The sequence below is a fragment of the Caenorhabditis remanei genome, chromosome II, assembly GCF_010183535.1.
Source record: "Caenorhabditis remanei strain PX506 chromosome II, whole genome shotgun sequence".
NCBI classification, from domain to species: Eukaryota; Metazoa; Nematoda; class Chromadorea; order Rhabditida; family Rhabditidae; genus Caenorhabditis; species Caenorhabditis remanei.
Window position 1 is genome coordinate 7488910 of NC_071329.1, and position 26743 is coordinate 7515652.

Consider the following 26743-nt stretch of genomic DNA (forward strand, 5'->3'; position numbering starts at 1 on the left):
TATTACCAAACAGATTTACAAATATTTTTGATCGACTCGATCAGTATACATACAAAAAATGGGTATGATAAAGAAGTGAATAAATAAAGTATAAAACATGCGGAAACTTCTTCATTTTTTGGAGTTTCTCTTCTGAACAATCCATGCTTGTATTCTCGATTTCAACTCATCATCTGGAACCAGCTCACTATGAACCAACGGAGCACGATTGAATGGATTATTGGGTGTACTGAGAAGATGGCGTTCAATGACTGCGCGATCCATGACATGTCCGGATGGAAGTTTGACTGGATCTACCATGATTGCATCCATAATTGGGTCCTTGAATTCTTCCGGCACATCATCATACTCTTCCTCGAGTTCTGCTTTAGATGCGTATTCTTTTTGTACATCTTCAGCCAAGTGTACAAAACGTTCTAGCTGACTGACACCCAAAATGTTCTTATTCCTCATTTTTTCGATGACATTTTTGAAGAAGTCTGGGCTGTATGTTCTCTGAAAAAAATTATTAGAATTAAATGGTCAAGGATAACGGAAACCAACCTCATCATATGCTATATACTTCACAAATGCTGGAACATTAAGTCCCAGATAAATCGAAATGAGCTGTATGACGAACTCTCGTGGCTGCCATCCGTAGCTACTAGGATTGTGAACTTTCAGCTCGGCGCACTTGTTACCCATCAACTGGGACAAATTGTGGTTCAGCATAGCAGCGAGACGTTCACCGAGAGCCGGTGTGCGGAATGGTTCTGGCGAGTTATCGGTGATTGAGAGCAACAATCCCAAATTATTCTTGGCAGTTCCCAGCCATCCTGACACTTTACGTTTCGCCTCATCGTAGACTCCAAGATCCTGATTTCGCGCCTCTTGATCAGTTCTTTCCCATTCTTCTCTGTTCGCCATTTTCTTCTCAACATCATGAATACTCTTCAATCCAGACAGACTCTCGTCGATGCACCAAGTGGCATCGTTGATGACCATGTTGACAAAACGAATGAATTCGGATCCACACTCTCTTGCCATCTCCATGAATTTTGTCTTATAGAACACATCATCGCTCATCTTCTCCAACATATGCTGAATATTTCCGCGAACATTGAATTTCTCGTAAAAATCTCCGTTATCTTCGAAATCCGAGTAAAATCTGATCATACACAATAACAATTTCTCTTGAGACATTCGGAGGCTGACGACGTTGAACCACAGCGGTGGCTGAATAGCAGTCAGAACACGAACAAGTTTAGCAATAAGGAAAGGGCTCTTGACATAGTGATAATGAGTGAACATTACAGTGAGTCGTTGAATCCATTCAGTATTACTCTCGACGAGCAGTTTTCCTCCGTTATAGATAGCAAATATGTAAAAATCGAGTACATCTTCAATATAGTTTTGTGGATATGCGCAGAACATTGGTGTCGGTTCAGCAGGCAATTGGCTATCGTCACCCATCAAATTCAGATTATCACAAAGAGCGTTCATCACGAGTTTCATCTGCTTATTCACAAAGTCCAAAGCTGAGGACATCAGTGCTGGATCTTGTCCTTGAGTCTTACAACAAAGCAAATGTCGAGACATCAGTCTCCAGTGTTCTTCTTGCTGGGCAAGCTTCTGTTCGAGCTCTTTCCTCTCGGTTCCTACCGCAGTTTTCAATTTTTCTTTGGTGGCAGCCACCTTGTTTTTGAGTTCTTTGATATGACGAGAATAGTCACTGATTTGGGTCATAAGAGGTGGTATTACAAGTTGTTGAGCAGCGATTGTCAAGAAAAAGCAAACTGTAGAGAAGTGATAGTCGACTGGTCGATCAGCTGGAAAAATTAAATATTATTTCTGAAAAATATTTTTAAAATTTACCGAATTGCGCAGCAAACGCCAAAGCGCTAGATTCGTCCATCTTGATACGAGTTTCCTTCGAAATATCAACAAGTGATCCAGGGAGGAAAGGATATTCCATGATAATTTTTGAAATATCAATCTTTTCGGAAAATCTGTACATGACTGATAGGAAGTTTGACATAAAATGATCGCAGACGACATCAGCCGGATCGTATTGAGTTCGAGTACGATCACTATTTGAACTTATAATAGTGGCAATCCATTTCAAAGTGTTGTTACGACTGGCTTGATCAACAGCTAATGGAAACATCACTTGATGAAGCAGAGACCGAATAGTGCTCATTCTATTGAAATATTGTTTCTGTTCGATGTTAACTGATCCATCGGCTTTTCGTGCATCTTCTTCGACACCAATGAAGACACGGTTGTTCGGACGTCTAGCTGATGATTCGAGACCATATTCAAAGAATGGACCAAGATATGACATAAGACCGAACTCTCTTCCTTTTATTTTCTCAGAAGGAACAGGAAGGAAATCTTCTCGATTCACAAGCAAATCACTTAATGGTCGAGGTCCGTTCGTGTCCACTCTTATACTCAGTAATAAGTTCATAACACGTAAAATTTGTTGAAAGACTTCATCATTGTTCAATTCGAAATGTTGACAGATGACTCCACTTCTCAAAATTCCGAAAATCGGATTGAAAACGTCGCTGAGGGTATCTTCATCGCAATCTTCTGGACTTGCCGCATACTCTACCAAAGACTTGATAAAACTGAACGCCACGGTATCCTCCAAAAGACGTTTAACGAACACTAGAGAGGCTTGTTCACTGCGAACTTGATCGTCGAGATATCCTCTTTGAATCATAATGAATACAGAAAGAACGGCTCTCTTGGCAGCTTCAAGGCACTTCTTCGAGTAATGTGAGTCGGTCTGAAAAGAAGAGAATATTAAATATTAAGTTGAGATAAGTTTAATTTACAACCCTTATTATGAAAATATTAAATATTACAAAACGAAATTTAACTCACTTTTCCAAGTTCATGATTACAGCGAATGAAAGTTGCCAGCAGAAATTCGGTGGCATCTTCTTCACGACATCCGACAACATCACTAGATTCAATGAAGTTGTATGAATGACCAGACGCCGCTGTTTTTGATCCCTCTTCAGACAACAAGATAAACTTCGTGATTATTTCGGCAATATTGGACTGCAATGTCTCGGGAGATACATCGAACATCAGTTTTTGAACATCTATTATAGAGTCGGCATATCGCAGCATTTTTTCATCTGGTTTTTCCTCACAATCAAAAAGTGACGTAAGGAATTCTTTGTTGCTCTCATCAGTAACATCTGTCTGTAATGATTTCTAATCAAGTGTGAGAAATTTCAAAAAGTTAAAATAATCATACCATCGAAACATCATTGGTATCCATCGGTGGTTGCAGAGTGGTCGCTCCGTCTTTAGAGTTTCTAAAACATTCGTGATTATCACGTGATCAACGGATGATAAAGAGAGAAATAAGAGAGTGGACGAAATGATTTTTGAATGACCTGATAACAGACACATTTTCGGAGAAGATTCTTGAGAATTGAATGAGAGAAACAATTATTTGGGATTGTGAAGAAAAAATCATTAATTTTTTTTAATCAACAGAAGTTGATCGTTTGAATAGTAACTAATGGATCTACCCACGAAGAAAACTTGCCTGCCCACGAACGCAAAAAAATGCATTTTTATGGCACAAAAATGCAAAAAATGCATTAAATTGCATTCGTAAATAGAATTAAATTGCATTAAATGGTACAAGTTTTCTTCGTGGGTAGATCCATAATAAACTTGCACCGTTTGCACCGCGCGCAGCAGGGATAGTGGAAAATCGAAGAAGATAACCATTGTGAAGAGCAACGAGTAAGACGCTGACATTGCGGCGACTCGAGCGCATTGACAGTGGGGCGCCCTTGCAGTTCTCGGCCACGGCCTCTGTTCATTACGTAACCGATTTTTTTGGATAAAAATAATGAGTGCAGGTGTATTGGAATACATGTAGAATGGAAACAACTTTAATAGTCGAGCTTAAAATCGAAACTTTTCCTCGGCGACTTATCGATTGGAAGAGGAAAATAGCAAAAACAACTTCAAAATTAAGAAATATGTTGAACTGACTGAAACACAATATTTTAATGTATTGTAATCTGAGATATGCTGAAATTGGAATAAAATTGATTTTAACAGTTTGTTTGGTACTGCAGCGAAAAGTTACAGTAACTTTTTCATCTCGCATCTGGCTACGGTAACTCTTTAGAAGAAATCAATCAAAACTTCTAATTTTCAAGCGCAGTCGATTAGTGCTTGTCATACAGATTGTAGTTTTCTGATAAATTTCACCGGAAAAATCAGGAAAAATAGACAATATATTGGGAACAGTTTTCATGTATTTTTTATTTTAAAAGCGTGAAAAAAACAGAAATCTTGAAATTGATAAAGCAGCGATCATCAAGCTTGTAGATCGTGCCACACAAAAAAATCAAGAATATTAGAGTGATGCATAACTGTCCCGATCTTCCCATCGCTTTTTCTCTTGAAATCCAAGCCATTCTGACAATCGATTTCTTCAACTCTGTAGATATAATGAATTCTGAAAACAACAATTAAGAAAGATTGAGAATGAAAATGTTACTTGACACTTTTGGGTCTTCTACTCTTTCCTTCATCCCACACTTCTATCCCTTCCAGAATGTCTCCCCAATTTGGCGTCAAATTGAAACCATCTAATCTGAGATGCATCAATTTTGTATTATTTCCATCCATCCAGTGGTTTATAAACTTTTTAACATCATCCTCTATGAATGAGTGATTTTTAAGACATGCCACCTCGCATCCAATTTTCAGCAAGTCATCAAAACTGAACCATTTAGCATTAGCTAGGAGAAGTCGTGGCAGGCTCAGGAGCTGTAAGAAAAGAGAATAATAGAGAAGGAGCCAAAGTGTTAACTCACACTTCCTGGCTGAAAACCTTTCTCGACACGACAGTTTAAAGTTATTCCAACCGTTGGCTTCAGAACTTCTAGCAGACGTGAAACGTCGTCATTCGAAAGAATATCAGGTTCTTTGCCGACAATTTTGACGAATTGACATCTTTCGAATCGAAGATTCGAAAACAAAAAATGAGAGTTTATAATTCGAAATGGTCGAATCCAGAGTGTGATAGTCTTATTGTTGAAAATATCGGATAGATAGTTGAAGAGGTGCACCAAGTGCATATCGATATCTTCCTCTTTTGAGTCACCGGGGAGATAGCAGGTTAAGCATTTCTCTTCTTTCTCACTGAAATACTTCTTTTACATATAATTTAAATTCATTTTGAGGCTTTAGTTTTTCTTGTAGTGACATTTTATGACATGAGTTTTTGATTAGTACCAAAATCAAAGATTAGTGTATGAAAGTTAGTCTTCGTCAGTAGAAATCACTACTATCTTTTTTCATTAATACGAATCGAATGCCAAATTCGATACCAGCTGTTGACTCACCACACATGTAAAACTGAGTCTTCCATTTTCAATAGTCTCATCAAACCGTTTCCCACTTTCTCCGTTTTCAGTCTTATCACAAGTTGGGCATTCTCCTCTTTCTTCTCAAAAACACTGATCGCCCAACACTTTTCACCTTTAAGCAGCTGAATCGGTTGGATTCGGCGTCTCGAGTACTTGATGCAAGCCAATACTCGATTAGATGTTTGAGATAATTCGAATCTGAACTTATTTACATTTTTTAACAATAAATTTTTTTTTAATTTACGGCACGTAAAATGGGTTATGTGTCTTTCCAGATCTTTCCCCTAAAACGGCTTTTACTTTCCTTTTTCTAGTCAACAAGAGGGCCCGCCTGTAGTTCTTGCAACATACAGCCGTTTGCATTTGTAAAGATAATCAAAAAAAAAGTTTGCAAGTTTGTGTACTCATATCTGTCTTGATCTCACAATTCGTTGTTTGAAAATTTACTGAAAAAAAATAAATAGAAAAAAATCGGCCGGTATGTTTTTCATAGTACCCATTTGACAGTCGGTTTATTAGAGATTACCGTTCAATTGGCGATGCCGGTCTATTAGAGAAACTACGGTATCTCACGTGCACTCTTGGTCAGGTCTTTGGTCAGATAATTTATTTTTCCGTGCGTGGTCGCAAAGTAGCCGTGGATCCACCCTGAGTTCTTGAACAGAAGTAATAACTTACACATCAATAATTTCCATGAGTTTTATGATTTTTTCGAATACTAGAAGCGGTGTGAATAGAATTACGAAGGGTTTCATTAGTAGTAAGAGAAAGAAATTCTATCGATCAGGGCAAATAGTGAGATGAGTCTGCGCGGCTGGTGTGCTTGGAGCCCTTTGGTATTTTACGGTGTAATAAATACGACACCCACGCTAGGTCAAATGACAGTACTCAAATTCTTACTTCTTTTCATGTTGCACAGAGTGCCTTCTGACATCATGTTCAACGACTGTCAGGAAGTTTCGAAAACTTCACAGAGTTGCTGTTGACTACCTTCGAAGTATACAAACGAATGTGGTTTCATGCTATCTTCTGAAATTACTGTGACAATATTGACCAGACAAAAATATAACTGACTGTCACTGTTCTATTCTTCCGAGTTCTATAGCCCCTATAATTTTATAACTTTTTCTTGAACATGCAATTGAAAAAGTGCAAAATCTTTGAAGCTTGGAATGCTACGTTTCAATTATTTTCGTAGAAACGTCTGTACCTTTCGGAGGATTTGTAATCAAAGGTTAATTCAATGAAGTAATCTACGCGTCGCAAAGCATTTATTTTAAATAAAAGTTATATTGTTCATAATTATTCATGAACAATTTATACTATTATGTCGAGTTCGAATTATGAGTATCAGTAATTTTCAGTAGTCTGAGAATAAATTAAGTCGCAAGGTTTCAAGCTTAAAAGCATTTCAAAGTGAGAGTATTCTTAAATCAAATTATTCAACTAATTACACAACATGGTTTCTTCTTATCCGTTGCACTTTCTTTCGTAACTGAAATCTCGGAATTCACTTTTGCCAGATTTCCACCCTTTGGAATGGAGATTGTTGAGTTGTTGTTGCTCTCCAGATATTTTTCATTCTAGAAATTTGGATATATTTTCCATTTTTGATATTTTCGAACTCACTCTAGCCTCAACCAACTTCACAATCTCATCAATGTCTGGCCATGAGTCTGCCTTATCATCTTCGATATGCTTGTAAAGAATCTCTCCAGATTTATCCACAAGTACAGTACCCCCTTTCTGTGAAATGTAGGCAACTGAGTCCTCGGATCCTGCTGCTTCTTTCGAAGCAGTGTTTGCATAGTCACCTTCAACCAAGGATGCCTCCACAACCTGGAAACAAGTTTCATAAATTACAGTATACTCTGAATCTTCCTTACTTTACAGAGTGTACGCCATCCGTTGTACTCCAAAGCTGACTTTCTGTTATTTTTCAATTGTTCCTCAGCCTCACTCATATCGTATAATTTTCGGAATGGAACTCCAATCAACTTGATATAAGCACCACCGCTCGAACCGATTGGGGGTCCTTTTGTGAGTAAAAAGACGTCGCATCTCAGCTTTCGGAGTTCATCGATTCGGTTGTATAGCCCCAGAATGTGATCGTTGACTTCTGGTTTGTTGAAAGCGCTGGAAATGAAATTGAATAGAGTTTCAAAAGTACTTTCAGAATTTCTTTTAATATGAAATTTCTTTCCTGAAAGCTACAGTAGTCTCCATGCGGTTACTCATTGCTTCAATTTTTTGTACTTCTTATTATTTCTCCAATCACAAAAACTACAAAAAACTAACCGAACTACAATGATGAGGACACAATCGAAAGCACTTCCTGTTACGTAGTACGAGATTGTTTTGCTTTGAAGTCCGAGAATTCCAGAATCTGAAAAATAATTGGAATCAGAGAACTACAAAGTTAGAATTGTTACCTTCTGGCAGAGTAGTAACATGACTTTTGACTGGTCCATGTGTTTTCTCCAACTCATCATCAATATCCCGTAGGAAGCAATCCCAAGCTTCGAATGATTCCAAGAGAGCTTTTCCAGAAGCTTCTGAAAATTACATTATATTTCTCTATAAATACCTTTTTTAATACATCATACTCTCCCTCAGAATAACTTTTTCCCCCAAAAGTCTGCTGTTAATCCCCAAAAAAAGATTTTCGATTAGTTAGCAGAAGAAAAAACTAGCTCGGACTTCGAGTACATAATCCATTCTAACCCATTTATATGATATCAACAAATCGGGTTAAGATTCTCTGGTGGTCTTTCTTTTTTGAGACTAACAGGAACTAGGCACCTAGTACGTCATTGAGATTAGAAGTTTGAAAACTAGAAGTTCCTTTTTAAATGAAATTTAGCAGACAATGGATGAAACGATCTCTGAATATCTTCCTGACAAATTCCAGACGAACGAGATTACCTTCAACCCACTCATAGAAAGTTCAAATAAGGTTTTTATTCATAACAATAAATTCCTCCCCCCTTCCACTTACTCATTGCTGGATCCTCTTCCCATTCTTTCAATTTCTGAATCAATTCATCCAATGACTTCACTTTGGCGACGTCGAAAAGCTTTGCAAGTTCCGGGCAGAATTCGGTGACGAGGAAGCGGTTTTGAACATAGTTTGCAACAAAAACGGATCGACTGTTTTGGAGGATTACCTAGAATTTTCAATATCGAAAAATGGTACTCCTGCAACGGATATAAAACGAACCTCATTATATTCTGCAAGTTTTCCATGGAAGAAGTCGACAACAGCTGCGATCTGTTCATCAGCCGAAGATCCAACTTGTTCATTCACCGTGGTTGGAAGTAGGAGAATGTCACGTACCTGAAACTTCGTTTTCTAATTATTGAAAAAATCTTTTTAAGTTTTGATTCGAAATGGTGTATCTCTGGTGATTACTGTATTCAACCACCACACTCACCTGTTCGTTTTGTTCCTCGGCCATCAAATATGCCTTAAACATGATTCAATTGTTTTTGGGAAAAAAAAATTAAAGAAGACGAATCAGAAGAGAATGAGATCGAATAATATGAAAATGAAAGAAAAAAGAAGAAAAAGGGAGTCACTTTCTGTTTTTTGTATTCGTTTTTCTAAATACAATGCGATGATTCGTTTGCTTCTAATCCGCTATCCTCGTCTCTTTTTATTTCAATTTTTCCCCATTTTTTTCGAGAAAGGAAAAAAGAGAACGATGAATAAACCTAATCAAAGAAAAGGGAAAAAGAAGGACGAATTCCGGGTATTAAGAAGAGTCAATAGAGTGGGAGAGCAGACGGATGCCCTCTTTTTAAGGTCATTTGTTCCGAAAACTTGGAAGAGATCTTTTGGGATAGGAATGAAAAAGGAGAAGATCGTAGATCAGAATGGATTCTTCATTTCTCAGATTCAAAATTAATGTCAAAATCAAACCTGGAAGTTCATTCCTTATGAATCCGTGACCTCAATTTTTTATTTCTAGATCTAAAAATCGTCTGAGCGGAGGTGTCAATTGTGGAATAATAACAAAAATAGAGGGACATTTACTCAAGATATTGACGTTTTTCGCCTCGAAACACCTGCTCTAACTGGGTTCGAATAAGCAAATGGAGAGGTGTCTTATTCTAGGAGAAAACGGACGGGATAGTGGAACCGACACGTCGCGTGATTCTTACAGAGAATAACTTTGACAAGAATTAATCAAAAAGTGGTAGAATCATATTGTGGTATTAAAACAAAAAAAAGATATGAAGTGATATCATTTTGAATAGAAATCTGACTCAAATGGAAGACAAGGAAAAAGAGGAGGAGGTGGAGTAGGAGGAGGTGGAACAAAGATGAGAAATCATCTAGAAAGAACATGAACATTTTGTCTGAAAAGGGAAGAACGGAATGACTATTTCATAGAGACGAAATGTCTAGTTTTTCCAGATGAACTTCCAAATAGATTTACTTTGAAAAATCGAACAGATGTTGATTCGCATTACCGTATACCAGACTTGTCACGGGCTGAGCCGGACCGAGATCAAAATTATTTTCGGCCCGGCCCGTTGTGAACCAAATGTTGACATTTCTTTTGACCTTTTTTGAGCTTTTAAGTGAAAAAAGTTTAGTTTTCGACTAAAAATTTAAAATTCCAATTTTGACAATTCTGCGTATACGGTTTCATTGAATTCTGTTGGACTAGGTCTGACTTCGAGTCATCAAAATTCAACTGATTGTGAGAGCCATAAAAATTCTAGAAGTTATTTTACTAATTATCAATTTTTGTGTAGAGTGCAAATTCGGGAGACATTACTTCACTTTAATGTTTCATATTAGGCTCCAAACGACTATCACAAGAAAGTTATCTTTCAAAAAATCACATTTTAGTATTATCGGATAGTAATTCTATGACTTTCGATGGTTTTCTAAGATGGTGTTCAAAATAGATATTTTCCCATAGAACAAAATGTTATCTTACTGTATTTTACTGTATCTATGTGTGATACCTTGAATAGAGTAAAATCTTAAAAATAGGGCAAATGTATGCCTGCGTATATAAAATACAGTGAAGGGACGATGCGAAAAACATCGAAAATTCCAGAACACTACAAAAAACAGAATGAAAATTGTATTTGGGTATACGTAGTTCTATACAATTCTCATAAAACTGAAATTTCTTTTTCACTGAATTCCTTCTTGAATTCACATTCAAAGACTCTCGGGGTTGAAAATGAACCCAAACGACGTACAGACAGACCACAATTTCCACGTCACATCTAGTTGGACCAAGACATAAATCGGAATAATTGCTAGTTTCATCGTATAGAAATCCAATTACTTGAAAAGAAAACGAAGAAATAGAGCCCATTTTTTGTTCATTTTTTTAGCTCTTTTCGGATGGGTGTATAGCTACAAAACCTCTATACAATGTGAAGTCATTCAGTTGAATGGATGAAGGGAAATGTAAGAAAACGATTCTGAATGAGCCTGATGGAAGAAGGGAAAAAGAAGGGAACAAAGGAGAGAAAATGGAATGGAGAGAAGAAAAATAAAGAAAGGATTATGAGAATATTTTGAAAATGAGTCAGTCAGTGGGTGTTCTTTTTTCTTACTGGAAGAGGACGGGCGGTTCGAATTTAGTTTAAATCCGGAGAAGAAGTATTGGTAGACTTATAAAAGGACGAGGACAAAAAGCGCTTTTTCAAGCAAAAGAAAGAACCGACAAAGGAAGAAGTGCTTAGCAGATTGATATATTAACGAAGTGTTTGAACTCATGTTCTTTTGCTAAAGAAAAATGAAATTCTCGAGTCTGTTGAGGTGGTTTGGATATTGAAAGGAACTCCGATTTCTATAAACGGGATACTAGTAATACTGATGTATTGGTGATACTTCTCTTCAATTTCAAGTCTATAGAAATAGCAGATATATTTTGAGTATTTAGAGTAGAGGGAAAAAAGTATATTTCTGGTAAATTATGAACAAAAAGTTCCTGAATTAGTCTGAAAATTATCTAAAAATCCGCTCGACTATTCTACCATTTTTCTTGAAGACTATAGTCAAAATCTTTAAAATCAGCTTCTTTCGATAAAATTGCAGATATTGAAACTTCAGAAATTATGCTATTTGAAATTTATTTAAATCTAATGAAAAAATTCAGACACTTCGTGAACTTGCTAGAAAAATAGACCGAATACCTCAACTCTAGTTTCTGAAAATCTCAACACCAATGTTCACAGACCAAAATATCTGACCGGGTTTCTCTGAAAATTATCCTGTCTGATATCATTTCTCAGATTCTTGAGTAAGCTGAATCTGATTATTGTTATCTTGAGACCTCGATTCCCAGTTGTCTGGAAATTCTTTCAACTTGCAATACTCCCTTGATTGGAGATTGCAAAAATAGAATGAATAGAAACAGAAGAAACAGATCTTTTTCGTGTTGAGCTGAAAAGAAAAACAGATGGAAAAAAGGTAATCGAAAAAGAAAAACGGCGGCGACCTCACCTGTGTCTCTTTCTCTTATTTTTCTATGAAATGGGTTTCTACAACCCCTTAACAACACTCAATCTAATCATTTCTTGGCTACTGGAATAAGGTCCAGAGTCAAGAAAATAAAAGAGAAAATCACAGAGTGAGAGAGACTTCATTATTATATTTATTTATTGAGACTCTCTATTTCTCGTGTTTTCTATCCTTCTATCCTTCTATCTTTCTAACTACATCACTTATTGACCAATGAATGGAGCTATTTAGGAAATCAGTTGGACAAAAAATAGGTAAGAGTAAAGATTTAGAGACACCGAAAGAGTCTGGTACAGCTGGAAGGCTAGATCGCAGACGACCAGACACTCTAACTGTCTGCAGTCTATGATGTCAAATTTGAAGCTACAGTAACGTGCCTTGTGTCAACAGAAGTGGCCTAGAAATTTGAGAAATAGTTAGGCCACCAAAACTAGACTGTGAATTCCAGTATGTTTATGCAGCCTGAATCTCAAATCACATGACATTTCTGATCTTTGTTTTTCAAGGTTCTTATTCTGATTGTGAGTCAAAATCTTAAAATTGCATGAAATATCCCAACCAAAAAAACCACTACGATTCAAGTGAATACAACTGAAATTCAAAACGAGATCCAAATCAAAACCATCTCAATCGAGAATGTAGTGTAAAAACATCCCCGTCGACCAGTGGCTGTTTTCGTTTTCTCCCGTTTCGAGCCAGCCGACGAATCGAATCCGTCGAGTCGTGAGAGAAAATAAGAAGGAAATTGCAAAAATAATCAGAATCGAAAATTTCCCATCATCATGGGAAAGAGTCAGTTACTAGAGGAAAGAAGAAGATGATGATGTCAAGTTCCTGAATTGGATTCTGTTATTTTGATGATCAGGAGAACAAGAAGAGTTGGCACGTAGAGATTGGAATGAGATAATGGAGTTTCGACCTTTTAGATTTTTCAGTTAGAGTGGGATCCTGGCGAAATTGATTAAAAGTTGGATGGAAATGGAGAAACATAGACATAGTAGATATTTACTTTAAAGTATGCTGAGACAAACAAATAGTTTGAAACTAAGAATGTACTAGTAGCGGGAAATACATATAAGAATAAGACAAGATTCTTTACAACTTCCGTTAGGGAGAGTCGTTCAGTCTAGTAGAAAAAAAAACAACAGCTTCTGCGAAATGTTATTTAAAGAAATATAAAGATAGATAAGTTTCTCTTTTCATCATCGAATGTCGTTTCTAATTTTTCCTTTTCCAAAATCTACTTTTTCTCAAATACAATGAAGCGATGTGACTAGAAACCTCCAGAAATCTTGAAACACAATTTTTGAAAAAAAAGAATAAAAACATGAAAAATAAGTCACGTATTTTCAACTCCATGTGGCTGAATACGTTTCGCCCTTTTCAAAATTTTCCACGTTGAAAACTTCAACTCATCGTTTTTGTCTTTTTTGTGAGAAGCCACTTTGAAACTTCTCTCTTTATTTCACTTCTGCAATTTGTGTTCTGCCTGGCATTGTTTGATTTTTGAAACTTTCTTCGTCTATACACTTACTGGATTTATCCATAGTTCCAATCTCGGAATTTTATTCCTTTTTTTCGCTTGTTGATTCTATTCAAATCAGCTGTCTTTCTTCAAAAATAAAGATTTTTTTTTTCGGTTTTTCTATATTTGAATCTTTTACCATGTCTTAATGTTTATTTTATGTGTGTTGAAGTCTCCGTCAATTCCCACTTGTTTGCAAATTGAAATCAATCCATAAACACGAAAAAATTCATTTTTTAAAATTCTGGTAGGGAAAGTGTCAAGGAGAGAGAAATACTTCGTAATAATAGAGATTTCTGTATTATGATCGATGAAAGTGAGAGAGGAAAAAGGCACTTTTGGGAGACAAGATAAGTGAACACGGTACGTATTTGACAGAAGATGTAACATTAAAAGTTCCAAAAATTATGGGAAGAAAACAAGACTTTACAGAAATTTAAAGTGAAAACACAACAAATTAGTTTTGGATATTCTCCATTCCTCCGTTGATATTCAGATGAGTTCCCTGGGTATTCTGGATATTTTGAAGATTTGCAATGTTCTTATTAATCATTTTGATATTCTCTCGAACAGCTGCTCCAACTGTTTGTTCATTCAGATTCTGTTGTTGTTGTTGAAGGAATTGAAAGAATTCCGGTGTCGGGTTGATTGCCATCGGCTTAGCAAGTTGATCGAGTCCCTTCATCTCCGTTGACGGCGGTGACGGCGTCATCTCCCCTTCCTCAGAAACCGATCCTTGTGTCGATGGTCCTGACGAAACGAGATCCGCAATTGTCTGTGGTCCGAAGAGTTGCTCGACAACTCCTTGTCCAACAGTCAATTTTCCTCCATTTCGATCCATTAGTGCCTGCATAACAGCTGGATTGTACAACGCCTCCGTCAGCTGATCCGTATCCTGAATACCCGATCCATTCACTTGATCCTGAATTCGACGAGTCTCATGAAGGTTCTTGACACGTCTCAAATAGGCGACACGATTGTCGATTTGACGCCCAAGACGTGGATTTTCTGGCAATCCGAGACGTTTGATTTCCTCGTCGACTTTGATGGTACGTTCTTCGAGAAGCCAGTTCTCATTGTAAGAGCGGTCGACAATCTCACGAATCGTTCTGGAAAAAAGTTCAATAGTTATTGAGTCCTCACTCAATTAAAACTAAATTTCTCACTTTGGCAATCCAGCATGACTTCCAGCCTGTCCAACTGGCTCAACTGCTCCATGATTGTGCACACATTTCTCCTCAACAATGTAGAACTCGTCTTGCTTCTTGGCACGAACCCGATAACGACACTTGCTCTGAAGACGATGGAGACAGTCGAAATAAGTCCATCCATCGTATTTGCGATCGCTTCGTTCGGTGACGTAAACAGAGAAAAGGAGTGCTTCATACTCAACTAGTCTCGTCGTTGTGAAACACTCGGCCCAGCTTTCGCAGTGTCCGTTAGAGCGTTGTCTGGAAAGAAACGAAATAAATTAAATCTTAAAACCAAAACTCAAAATGTATAAACTCACTCAGCACTCGCAAGAGCTCCAGCCGCAATATTTGCTTCTGAAGAGTCGATGGACAACTGCTGGAGAGGTTGGAATCCTTGTTGCTTCTGCATCTGTTGTTGATGTTGTTGCATCAAGAGCATGTGCTCTGTCATTTCACCACTTCCCGGTGAGCTGAGCTCCGACGAAGCGGACGGCGACGCCTTCAACATTTGATCTCCTTGTGGTTCGTTTCTTGGGATCATAACAGGCAGTTGTGGCATATTCTCCGTGAGTCCAGTCGGGATATTTTGTGCAGTCTGATTTTGAAAGCTGCGAACCAACTCCATCAGTTTCTCGTCGATTTGTGTTTTTGTCGGGGAAATTGCATTTTGCTGAAAAAATCAAGAGTTGGGTTTTAATTCCATTCAATTCCTTTAATGGTCTAGAAGAGCTTAAAGCTTTGAAAATTTTTGTAGTGGAACTACAGTAATCCTATATTATGGGGGACAAGTTATTGAACTTTTTGGTTCTTGGGATATCTGTAAACTCTATGATCTGGAAATGGAGTTGGACAGCTAATCCATCTAATTTCTGATGTTTCTAGTCGGCTCATAGCAAAGAAGATACTGTAACTAAGCTGAAGTCCCTTAAAACAAAACTACTGAGAATTCTATACCACCGGAGCTTTTTTCCCTATTTTTCCCTCATTTTCTTACCTGCATGATGAATTGATTGAGTGGCGAGAATGCGTTCGTTTCCTCCATCGCTAGTCGATCTCTCCTGAAAAAAAGATGAAAAATGAATGAGAACGTCTCGTCTCTTATCACTTAACAGTGTAAAGAGAAACACGAAAAGAGAAAAGTTTAAGAAGAAGAAGGGGTTGAAAAGTGAAAAGAAGAAACAAAAAAGTTCGGGGTGTTGGTGATGATAAAAAGATAAAGGAAAAAGTGTTGGAAAATGAGAAAAAAACGAGAAGAGAGAGGACAGAAAACGGGGGGTTCAATAACTCAAATCTTGAAAATGACAGAGACTTTTGCTGATTACTTTCCTCAGTTTCTGGGGGCACTTAGTGAGGTTAGAGAGAGTTGGTGGGTTTCAAAAAATGAAATATAAATTTAGTTCTTTTTTGTTTTGATTTCATCGGGAAGATTCTATCAAATGTCATGTAAACATTTTCGAAAGAAAATAATCAGTTGAAATCAGTTCTAAACCGAAAACAGATAGGATCTGACTGTTATAGATTCAAACGAAAAACTACCAAGTTTTTGAAGTTTTTGAGATTTTCTGAGCTAAATTATCTAGCTCTTATCAACTCCTTAATGCAACCATCCTACCCTTGAGATACCGTAGTCAGAATAATTAGCTGAAAAATTCAATTTTTACTCCAATCTTTATGAGTTTAGGCTGAACTTTCGCTTCATTTTTGTACTGTTCAAGCCTAGTTTCCATCTAATTTGAAACCAAAAAAAACTTGGATCTCAAAAAAGTATAGACTCCAGACAATGAGGTCATATATTAAAAAGAAGAAGAAGAAGAAGTTCAAGATTTCATAAATAATGAATGAGTTCTACTAAGGGACAAAAATAAGTTATTCTGGAGGAAGTACTAGTAATCTGGATAATGAGGCTAATCAAATCAGAAAAAATTATTCGAAGGATCTAGAAGTTTAGAGAAATAGAAATCATGGAATGCACTATCGAATTGGAATCTGTTAGTTCCAGAGAGGGAGAGTAGAGTTCCATGAACAAGACTGCAAAGTAATTCTGTGGTGAAGAATCAATGGTGAACACAAAACCGAACGGGCAAAAAAGTGACGTGTTCACCCAGAAGACGACTCCCGCCAAGATAGAAAGAAAGAGTGGGAGAGAGTGAGAGAGATAGAGAGAAGATTGTATTTGTTCTACTCTGCGTCGGTCAAATGGTGCACAGAAAAAAGGCGGGTCTGGTCGTATCGACGATGCAAACGCACTCTTTCTCTCAGAAAATGGTGTACATTTACTCAGAGTGAGAGTCACATACTTACAAAAAACGAATTGAGGGAAAGCAGATGGTGTAAATACATTAAACTGGGAGAAGTGACAGAAGAGAAAAGAGCAAGAGAGATGAAGAGAGATTAGAGAAAGGTCAGTTGGGATGGAAGAAGGTTCGGAAGATGAGGAGGAGGAGATAACCTATATTCAAATAGAATGTGCGCGGGAATATTTAATAACTGAGTTATCGATTGGAAACCATAGAAAATTAAGGGAATAATTAGAAATGAAAGTTGACTAGAACTGGAATAAAATCTCAAAATAATATCTGGAACAGTTTTTGTATAAAAGGAAAACTTTTATCTATTAGATCCTCTGTTTTTAGGATCGTCCAGTTGGGAAAAGATAAAGAAAATGTGGGAAAACGCTCCAGCGAAGGACCTTTGTTAAAATTCGAATTATAAGAAACTTTGAAGTTTCTCAAAGCTACAGTACCTCTCAACAACGAATTAGAGTTTACAATTATCAGTAGAAAAAATACGAAATTCGAGATCGTGTCATGAAGTCTTAGATAGTCCGATTATTTCAGTTCCTGATGCCTAGATCTTTATTTTTTTAATTGACACATTTCGTACAAATTGGCCCTGAATAGCTGTAGAACCTGAAATGAGACAGTATGAGTTTCAGCCGATCAGTTTCAAAATAACTCGAAGAACACACTTTTATTCACACCATTCATCACAACACATTGGACCCTCCAACCCAACAAATTCAAACAAATGCTACTGTAGAATCCCCGTATCAAATATCACCTCCACCTAAATACCTATGTCCATGTTTCCCTCCCCTTTTCTCCTCAATTTTCCCCCTTTCACATTCACTTTCATTTGTTTCTTTATTGCGTCACAAAGTGAGCCGTCTCTCCGTTTTTTTCTTTATTTCTTTTACTTTCCAATGGTACATATGAATATATTTGTGTGTGTAAGTGTACTCTAAATTGCATACCAAAATGTGAACGTGTTTGCTTATCGCTGTCTCTTCTCACTTTTTTTGTATTTGAGGGTGTGTGAAAACAGGGAAAAATGGGGGAGGGAGGTATGAGAGCATTCAGAATTTGACAAAATTTCTTTTTGAATAATAACAGTTGGGGCTCCATAGAGCGAACTCCTCCCAATACTTGGATTCCAGAAATATACAAAAATCTGGATCTTATAATTCAAGCCTAGAACAACACATTTCAATGACTTCATTTGAAAAGGTTCTGTTGGGTTCCGGAGCGCTCCTCAAATGGTTGTCAATTGGATAATTGAATCACACTTTCTTATATTTCCATGAATTCCTGACTTTCCAGAATTTCAGAAAACATGCTCAAAGTTCCGAAACGTTATGACTTCATCCCCGGCTTCACCCCCTTGGCATTTCTTTTTTTATTAGTTCTATATTCTGTGAATCAGTAATAAAAAAACAGATAACAATCAGTAGTTCATTGACCATGCCAATTCTAGTCCATTCCCCCCTCTTCTTGCTTCACCATGCCAACAATTGACCAGTGTCGTCATAAACAAGAAGAAGTCGACACGAAAAACACGAATTAGAGAGAGGGGCGGATAATAACAATAATTATTATTAATATACGCATAACGGTCTGATCGTAGTGTCGAAATATCCTGAAAACCGGTCCCTTATCTTGCCATATATGTCGCCGCGCAATTGCCCAAGCATTTGCATATTCACAGAAGAAGAATAAGGAGTCTGTGTTGTCAGCCGATCATGTTCCGGCATATTCTGATTCTCACTATTCTTTCATGTGTATTGGCTTATCATCGTAAGGATTTAGTAGACTTTTGAAATTTTTCAGACACATTACCTCTAGAAATTGCAAAAATTGGTAATTATTGAGAAAAAGTAATAATAAATCCAACTTCCAGAATACCGTGAGTTGAAATGCTCCACTCCAACCAACTCAATCCGTGGAGGACCAGATCGTGCTGAATGTCATTTGGTGTTGAAGGCCGAGGAGCTTGAGACCGGAAGACCAGTTCCAACAGGACTCGGATGCTGGCAGGTATGAAAAATCAGTTGATATTCGAAATGATAGGGAATGTCTAGAAGGTATTCTGAAACCTAGAGGGTTTTAAAATTCATCTTCATCATTCAGAACGAATTGACAATTTGTTAATTCAGAAATGAATAAGAGCTGAAAGATTTAAGAATTCTGAAAATTTGTCCAAGTTTGAAAGTTCTAAGGTTGGATCTTAATCTAAATACTTTACTTCAAACGTAATTTTAATAGGAAAACAGTTAATTTCGATTCAAAAAGTACTTTATCCTGATTAGTTCTAGTTGTGTTTTCTACTACATCAATTTTTTTTCTAGAATTTAGAATTCCTGTCAGAATAGACGAGAATTTTCCAGTCTGATAATAAAAATCGCTACTTTGAACAGCCAAAACTCATCCCTCCTTTTTTTCTAGTTCAAACCGAGATCCATTTTTCAAGTTAACAACTTTTCTTTATTAATTCATCGAATTCCATAGATTTTTGCTTTAAAAGTCACTGAAATTCAATGTTTTCCTAGAATTTTCTGCCAGAAGAAGTGTGGTTTTAAACAGATTCAAAAACAGATTGTTTGGAAAAACCCGTTTCTACAGAAAACCAATAAAACTGAAACTTTTTTCAGGAGGACCACGACGGTGAGGAGCGTGAATACTGTGACATCGTGTGCCCAAAATCTCACACCGTCTTCATTTCCTACATCGATCAAGGACATCGTGCCTGCTTCAACTTCATCACCTACCAAGTCGAGAAGCGTAACGATGAGCACGTCATCTGGCGTTCCGGAAAATGTTTGAACTCGACCGTCAACTACCGTATCGGATGCAAGTTCGACGATCCATTCGAGACCCAATTCAAGTCTGACAACGAGATCTTCGCTCATTTGAGAGCTCGTGCTCGCAGAGTTTAGATTTCATTCAATCGTTTATAATTTCATTGGGGGTGTTTTAATTTATTATTTTCTGTTTTCTCTATCTGAATTGCAATATTTTCAAATTCATTTTCATTCTTCAACCGTGGTTTTAAAAGTAAAGATCAATCATTCGTATTTTAAGTGAGAACATTTGATAAAATTTAAATGAGAACCAATTCAATAAGAGATTAAAAAATATTATTTCTTCTCCATTTTGTACATGAGCATCATTTCCTCCGGATACTTCCCCTTTGGCGTCTCCAGAATCATCGGAATTCCATCCAATCGTTTGTCATTCATCAGCATTTCGAATGCCTTCTTTCCAATTTTCCCTTCTCCGATATGTTCATGGCGATCCAGATTCGAGGCGAGATCACCTTTCGAGTCATTGATGTGAAGCGCTTTCAGATATTTCCATCCGATTGTTTTCTCGAATTTCGTCATCACCTCCTCGTAGTTTTTCTTATCTCGAATATCGTATCCGCCAGCGAAGATGTGACACGTGTCGATGCAAACTCCAACTCTCGTATTGTCCTTCACCTTGTCGATGATGAATTTGAGATCTTCGAATGTTCCTCCAATTGAATTTCCTTGTCCGGCCATCGTTTCGAGTACTGAAAGATGCAATTTTGTTGAAAATAATTTAATTTCCTAATTACCTAGAACAATATTTTCAGTTCTCTCCACAACATAATCGATTGTCTCCGCGATCGTTGTCATACATTCCTCTTTTTCACACTTTCCAACTGTCGATCCCGGATGAAAATTGTACATTGTGATGTCGAGTTTTTCAGCTCTCTGACACTCATCAACCATCGCATCTCTTGATTTTTGCAGTTTATCGTCTTCCGGAGAGCCTGCATTCATGAGATACGATCCGTGTGGAACGATTTGATTCAATGGAAAATCAGTTTCACGGATAGCTTTCCACCAGTTCTCCACTACAGTCTCTTCCATCGGTTTGTGATTCCACGTTCGTTGATTTCGAACGAACAGTGCGAAGCTACGGCATCCTTCAGCACGTGCATTGTAGATTGCTTGCTCCAAACCACCGGCAGCACTTACGTGGAAACCAAGCATCTTATTCGAGCCTTCAGATGTTTCTAGCACTTGAGCGCCAATCGTTTCACGGGACTTCTTCTGTGCCTCAGACTCTCCATTACTTTTCTTTCGTTTCTTATCGACTTTTGGTTTCGATTCTGAATCTTCGGCTTCCGCTGCTGGTGGTTCGTTCGTCACCGCCTTCCCATCTTTAATTTGTTGTTGGTTCTCCGCTTCTTGTTCTTCTGAAAGCAACGCGTTTCAAATTTTATTAGGGAACTCTTTTCAACCTTTCATCTTCTGCAATGTCTCCTGAATATGTTTTTGCACTCGTGTTTTCGTCTTTTTTCGATTTTTCAAAGGAGTTGATTTTCTGCTCACTTTGCTTATCGCTGGTGACTTCACATCATCACCGAATGTCACTTTTCTATTCGTCATCTAAACGGATCTCTCTCTCCAAGTAAAAACTTAGAATGTCACGAAGGTAAATGTAATGGAAACTGACAAGTGAAGTGTTCCCAAAAAATACATGAATTTTGCATTTTCATTCATGTCCCTGAGAAAACAAAAAGGAACATATACTGTAAGGGCTTATACAGGTTGAAAACAACGGCATCATCAGACGTGCTTCTCTATTCAAATGAATCGGGATACGTCACAGGGTTACATCAAAAACAAAGTGGGAATCAGAGAATTCACGGGACAATTAAAATTTTCGGGACAAAAAACTCGGGGAAACTGGTTCAGAAAAGATAGGGGAAAAGGCATTAGAAGGCGAGGGGTCTAGATATATAAAAACAAATTCTGCTAGAGTTCATCAAACACATGAATTTAAATAATTAAACGATACGGGAAAAAAGTATGAAAGAAACATAGTAATGCGTTGTGAAGATGTTATAGATTCTGGGAGCAAACTTCATGGATTCAGTTTTCGCACACACTGCTCATCTGAATTCGAAGCGGACGCTCCTTCCGACGATTCGCATTTGCTGACTGCCCGTTTTCTTTGATCTTGATCTGCTTACGCTCTTCCTCGGAAAGAACTTTCGGTTCTTCTTCAGAATCTTTGTAGTAGAGCACACGACCTCCAACCTTCTCCACGAACTCACGCGGGTGGGGGAAGTTGAGATGAAGGTCGTTGGTAAATACCGCCTTTGAACTGAAAGAAAAGACAATAACTTCAAGAAAACGTCTAATTAATTGTTACCTGCTGGTATCTAACATTTCGAGACGACTCTTGGTGTAAGGCCACTTTTGCCACACGAACTCTTTTGGCTGGAAGAAAAGAAAATTACAAAATGTTTTCAGTGAAATTTCTTACATCAATAATCGCAATCCGATCCACTGGAATTCCAGACACCTTGGATATTGCCTCCATACACGAGAGCACCGGATTCTCAGCATTCGAGTCAACTAGAACTTCATGTGTCGGACTGACTTCGACAGTAGACGGGCGGAACCGTCGAACTAGAACTGGATCACCAGGCTTTCCAATCATTGATTCATCGGTGACGATTTGCATGTATATATGGGAGCACCAGCTATATCCACGTTTTTCAAGAGTGTCATTAGGATTGAGTACTGCTTTCGAGTTGCTGTGTCCTGTTGTACCAATATCCCGTAATCGCACCATCTTGGGCGTGAGTTCTTCCCCATATATTTCCTTATACAGGCGAATACACTGCAGAAGTATGTCACCGACGACTGTACTCTGTGAGACTGGCAATTCGAAGAGTTGCTTCCAGTTCTCTCTTTGATTCTCCAACATATCGAACAAGATGATTTGAATCATCTTCTCGTCTTGTTTCAACGGAGCTCGCAGTTTTATGGATATGAAACATGACTGGAATGCACTTGACACAGTCTCCTCATCATTGAAGTTTGCCTCATATCCACTATCCGAACCATCATCTGACGCATGTTTTACAATAACAAACTGATCTTTATCCATATCTAACTGAGCGGCAACCCATTTCTTGAAATCAACCACTCGCATCCGGCTATCTACATCAAGTCTGTGGAAGTTTTCATGTGAGAAAACAGTGGTGATTCTCGCATCGATAGCCTCATCGGAACTTCGAGCCATACTAGAGAGAGCTTGATTCGATGTTGAAGGGACGAGCGTCGACTGGCCACTGCTCACAGCAGACACCGCCTCTGATGGAGTTTCTTCTCCGAGAGCAATCTTCAGGTTCTTATTAACATGAGTTTGTGAATCTCCATTATAATAATAGTTGGAATTTGACTTTTGCATATAATCATTCATCAATTGTGATTTTCCATCCAATTCCTTCTCGTCGATGTCATCTCCTTCCGATACACATGGGGACATTTGTGGTGTGTTATTGCATAAACTTCCAGATATGCCAGCTTCACCATCGAAATCCTCCATACTAACAGAGCGCATCGATGCTGTTGAACCTCTTCCCGATGGAATCGGCTCGTCATCCGCTTCGGTCTGAAAAATTAGACTAAATACAGTTTGATTTATAATATCGCTCACCACAAGAGCGGCATCCGATGTTTCGTTTTTCGAAACTGTCGACATGACTTCAACAGCACCTCGCGGTTCATTCCACAATCTGTCCTCTTCTTTCATGATAGCAACAGTCTCCGCCCAACTCAATCCTTGATATGCGTTTCTGGTTGATGCAGCTTTCTCAACTTCTTCTTGGGATGGAAGGCGAACTTTGACAAATGTCGAGAAGCACTTCCTATCAAGAATTTGCCACATGGAAGATTTTTCGAATGGAAGTTTGCGATCGGCAACCGTCGCCTCTTTGGATTCTGCATTTGTCATTGTGTTCAGACCACCGTCATAGTAGAGAGTTGGAGTGGCATGGCCCATGTACTGGTTGATCATGTGTCGGAAGTCCATGCCATTATGAGTTTGATCTATTAATACAAACTCGCGACTTGACGAAGCAGCTTCGAGAACTAATCGTGCGTTTAATGTTTCATATATGTCGTCGCGGAACTGTGATCCAATCCATTGCTTGACTTTCACCATCTTTTCATCTCCGGGTACAACAATCGTCAACTCGTTTGCAGTCGTCTTCTTGCCAACATCTACTCGCTGCACTTTTATAGTCATCCTATTTTGGTAATCTATTTGGAAGAAACCGCTGGCAATCTTCACGTCAAGAACGAAATAAACACTGTACATTGATCCAGGTTCTCCCTGATAACTATTGAAAACAGTTCTCAATTTCTTGTCGAGATCTCGGGGGCTACGAAATTCCATCACCATCTGCTTATTCTCCACATAAATCAATCGAGCACTACTTTTTGAGAACGGCAGGCTATATGCACGAGCGCGTTCATTGAAGAAATCGAAAGCAGGCCCGAACACCAACCGGATTGGTTCTTCACGCGATATTTCAATTTTATATTCACTGAAATCATCAGCAATTTGATATTTCTGTGGTGTCAAATCGAGTTGTCTTTTGTCAGGAAGCGTCACATATGATGGGAATGGATAGTTGATATTGACGTGAACTTGAATGAGACTCAACTTCTGTAGACGCTCCTCTTCAGCCTCTCTTTCCAGCCTCTTCCATTTCTCCTGTGAGTCTCTGATGTGACGGGGAAGCTTGTTGCTGAGGATGAAATTGGCATTTCTCTTCGGGTCAATCTGAAAGAAATATATATATACATTTTCAATCTCACACGTAACTAACAAACCTTTCTATACATAAGCATATATGCGTTTGTGTTTGATTGATTCCAACCACTTGGATGTCCGCCGAAACTCTTCTCAATTTCCGATGTCGATGCGAAGTCGACACGAGTATCGTTGAAGACATACCACCTGTCCTGATCCAAGTTTTTGATATATGCAAAGTAGTGACCACCGGCAGCATTTCCAGAATGAACCATTACGGAGAACAACTCGTAAACGTTGTCTCCTGACGTCTTGATAATGCTTTCTACCGCTTCATGGTCAATTGGCTGACCGACGACAACTGAACAAGAATTTAAAGAAGTGAAAAATTGATGAATTAGAATTTACCGTTCTCATCTCCTCTATAACTGTAACGGTTAGGTGACTGATTTCCGGGAGTGCATCGTTTAGGATTCGGTGATCCTAACTCCATATCATCTTCTTCAGTTTCTGTCTTCTTTGGCGGGATTGTCTTCCATGCAGACGGTGGTGATGTTGTTGGAGGTGCCACGGTGGGAGCAGAACGCTTCTCCTTTATATATTCATTCAAGTCCAGGACATCTGGGAAGGTCATCTTGTCGTTCAGCTTTATACGATGCATTGTATTGTAATCGAAATCGAAACGCTTCAGCTGAATCGTTAGAAGATATGGAAATTGAGTGATCCGGAGTCCTTTGTGTGCATCTTGCTTACTTTTGCAGTTCTCACACATGTATTGGTTAGATCCATCAAGAAGTTCCGGCTGAATGAATGCGTTCAATGCTTCCTCGATACTTTTATATGCGTGTATCGCTCCAAATGGTTTGACTGCGAGTGGGAGATCGAGAAAATAATCCGTTTTCACACTTTCTCGTCCACACTTCAGACATGCAACAAAATCCTCCATTGTTCCTCTGTACAGATCTTGAATAAGCTTCTCGTGCTTTGTACCCTTCCATTTGTGCTCTAACGCGTCGAACATCAGGCGACACAGCTCTTGAACGTCATGCTGATCGTAGGCTTCATTGGAAGTCCATCCGAAACTTTGTGTCAAATCCTTCGTTTCCAGCGAGTCGTTATCTGTTGTTTGGAGAAGCAGGAACAGCTTTTGGAGTTGGCAGGGGATGCTCTGTTCAGCTTTCTTCTTTTGCTCTTTAGCGTGAGCTGGATGCTGCACGAACTCCCATTCGTACATCGCGTTACGGAACTCCGGGGTCATGTAGAGAGACTGAACCAGACTGTTGAGATAACACGTCATTGCCTGAAAAATTCAATTTGAATTATTTTACTCGTCTTTCTGATTTGGCAATTACCTGATTGACAAGTCCGACGTATCTGTGATCATTTTCATCCAATGGAATGGTATATTGACTGTTAGATGAAGTCGTCGCAGCTGTGGATGAAGAGGGAAGAGCCAGCTGATTCGATCTTCCAGGGCTGTTCTCTCCGGATGGCGCAGGAGCTACTCCCGAAGAGCTCTCCTGTTGCTGCTCGCCGCCTGGGAGACCATTGCCAGCCAAACGCACGTAACTCGTTGACGATTCGCCTTCGGAATTGGTATGTATTGTGTTTGAGTCAGAGACCCGTACCATACCGCCTGGAAAACGAACACATGAGTAAAGAATTGTTTTTTGAGAAAACAACAAGTAAAATGAATAAAAATGACGAGCGACAACGAAGGCGGGGACCACTTGAGAAACGTAATGAAGATGTACTAGACAGGCACGCTATGGCCTCACCCCAAAAAAGCAAAGAAAAAACTAATAAAATGCTTGCTCATCCTTCACGTCTCAAAGCAGAGGACCGGAAATTGTCTATTATTGGGACCCTAAAAGGAAAGAGTGAAAAGAGTTTTGGGTTGAAAAATGACAGAGAATGATCTCTTTCGGCTCATTCGTCTCTTCGGTGTCATTTTATTTTGTTTCGGTACCCTAAACCCCGGGATTAAACACAAGTGCTGTCTTTTGTCTTTTCAAAACCCCCTTTTTGGAAAAAAAAAGACTCTCGAAGAAAAGAATAAATGACGTCAAGGAAGAATAAGATACTTGAGAAATATTGCACAATGCCACTTCATCAGCTTCAAAAATAAAGGTAATCATGAGACAAATTATTGTTCTCAAAAGACGAAGAACCTCTAACCCCCTCCCCCAACTAATAAAAAAACAAGAAGAGCATTTTGTTACAAAAATGTCCGCCAAATAAGTTGTACGGGTATATCAGTAAAACTATTCGGC

The 26743-nt window shown here is 38.4% G+C and overlaps 6 protein-coding genes across 6 annotated transcripts; 1 reads left to right on the forward strand and 5 right to left on the reverse strand.

Annotated features, from left to right (window-relative positions):
• Window positions 1–111: 111 nt before the first annotated feature.
• Window positions 112–6151, reverse strand: GCK72_005115 (uncharacterized protein; the record flags this gene model as incomplete). The annotated part of the gene is made up of 9 exons (XM_053725037.1): window positions 112–495; window positions 544–1808; window positions 1855–2773; window positions 2872–3198; window positions 3254–3314; window positions 4523–4794; window positions 4842–5169; window positions 5373–5594; window positions 6075–6151. 9 exons carry the CDS (start codon window positions 6149–6151, stop codon window positions 112–114), a joined length of 3855 nt encoding a protein of 1284 aa, XP_053589231.1.
• Window positions 6152–6838: 687 nt separating this feature from the next.
• GCK72_005116 (uncharacterized protein) lies at window positions 6839–8872 on the reverse strand (the record flags this gene model as incomplete). Its single annotated transcript, XM_003116805.2, has 8 exons — window positions 6839–6979; window positions 7026–7235; window positions 7283–7532; window positions 7695–7782; window positions 7829–7951; window positions 8395–8563; window positions 8617–8733; window positions 8831–8872. The coding sequence occupies 8 exons, from the start codon at window positions 8870–8872 to the stop codon at window positions 6839–6841; spliced, it is 1140 nt and encodes a 379-aa protein (XP_003116853.1).
• Window positions 8873–13874: 5002 nt separating this feature from the next.
• Window positions 13875–15652, reverse strand: GCK72_005117 (uncharacterized protein; the record flags this gene model as incomplete). The annotated part of the gene is made up of 4 exons (XM_003117002.2): window positions 13875–14526; window positions 14584–14868; window positions 14928–15280; window positions 15605–15652. 4 exons carry the CDS (start codon window positions 15650–15652, stop codon window positions 13875–13877), a joined length of 1338 nt encoding a protein of 445 aa, XP_003117050.2.
• A 2976-nt stretch (window positions 15653–18628) lies between these two features.
• On the forward strand, window positions 18629–19822 carry GCK72_005118 (uncharacterized protein; the record flags this gene model as incomplete). The annotated part of the gene is made up of 3 exons (XM_003117093.2): window positions 18629–18683; window positions 18787–18923; window positions 19538–19822. 3 exons carry the CDS (start codon window positions 18629–18631, stop codon window positions 19820–19822), a joined length of 477 nt encoding a protein of 158 aa, XP_003117141.1.
• Window positions 19823–20023: 201 nt separating this feature from the next.
• Window positions 20024–21163, reverse strand: GCK72_005119 (uncharacterized protein; the record flags this gene model as incomplete). Its single annotated transcript, XM_053725038.1, has 3 exons — window positions 20024–20439; window positions 20485–21111; window positions 21157–21163. 3 exons carry the CDS (start codon window positions 21161–21163, stop codon window positions 20024–20026), a joined length of 1050 nt encoding a protein of 349 aa, XP_053589232.1.
• A 627-nt stretch (window positions 21164–21790) lies between these two features.
• GCK72_005120 (uncharacterized protein) lies at window positions 21791–26101 on the reverse strand (the record flags this gene model as incomplete). The annotated part of the gene is made up of 7 exons (XM_053725039.1): window positions 21791–22025; window positions 22074–22141; window positions 22188–23324; window positions 23370–24500; window positions 24551–24831; window positions 24879–25770; window positions 25823–26101. 7 exons carry the CDS (start codon window positions 26099–26101, stop codon window positions 21791–21793), a joined length of 4023 nt encoding a protein of 1340 aa, XP_053589233.1.
• Window positions 26102–26743: the final 642 nt, after the last annotated feature.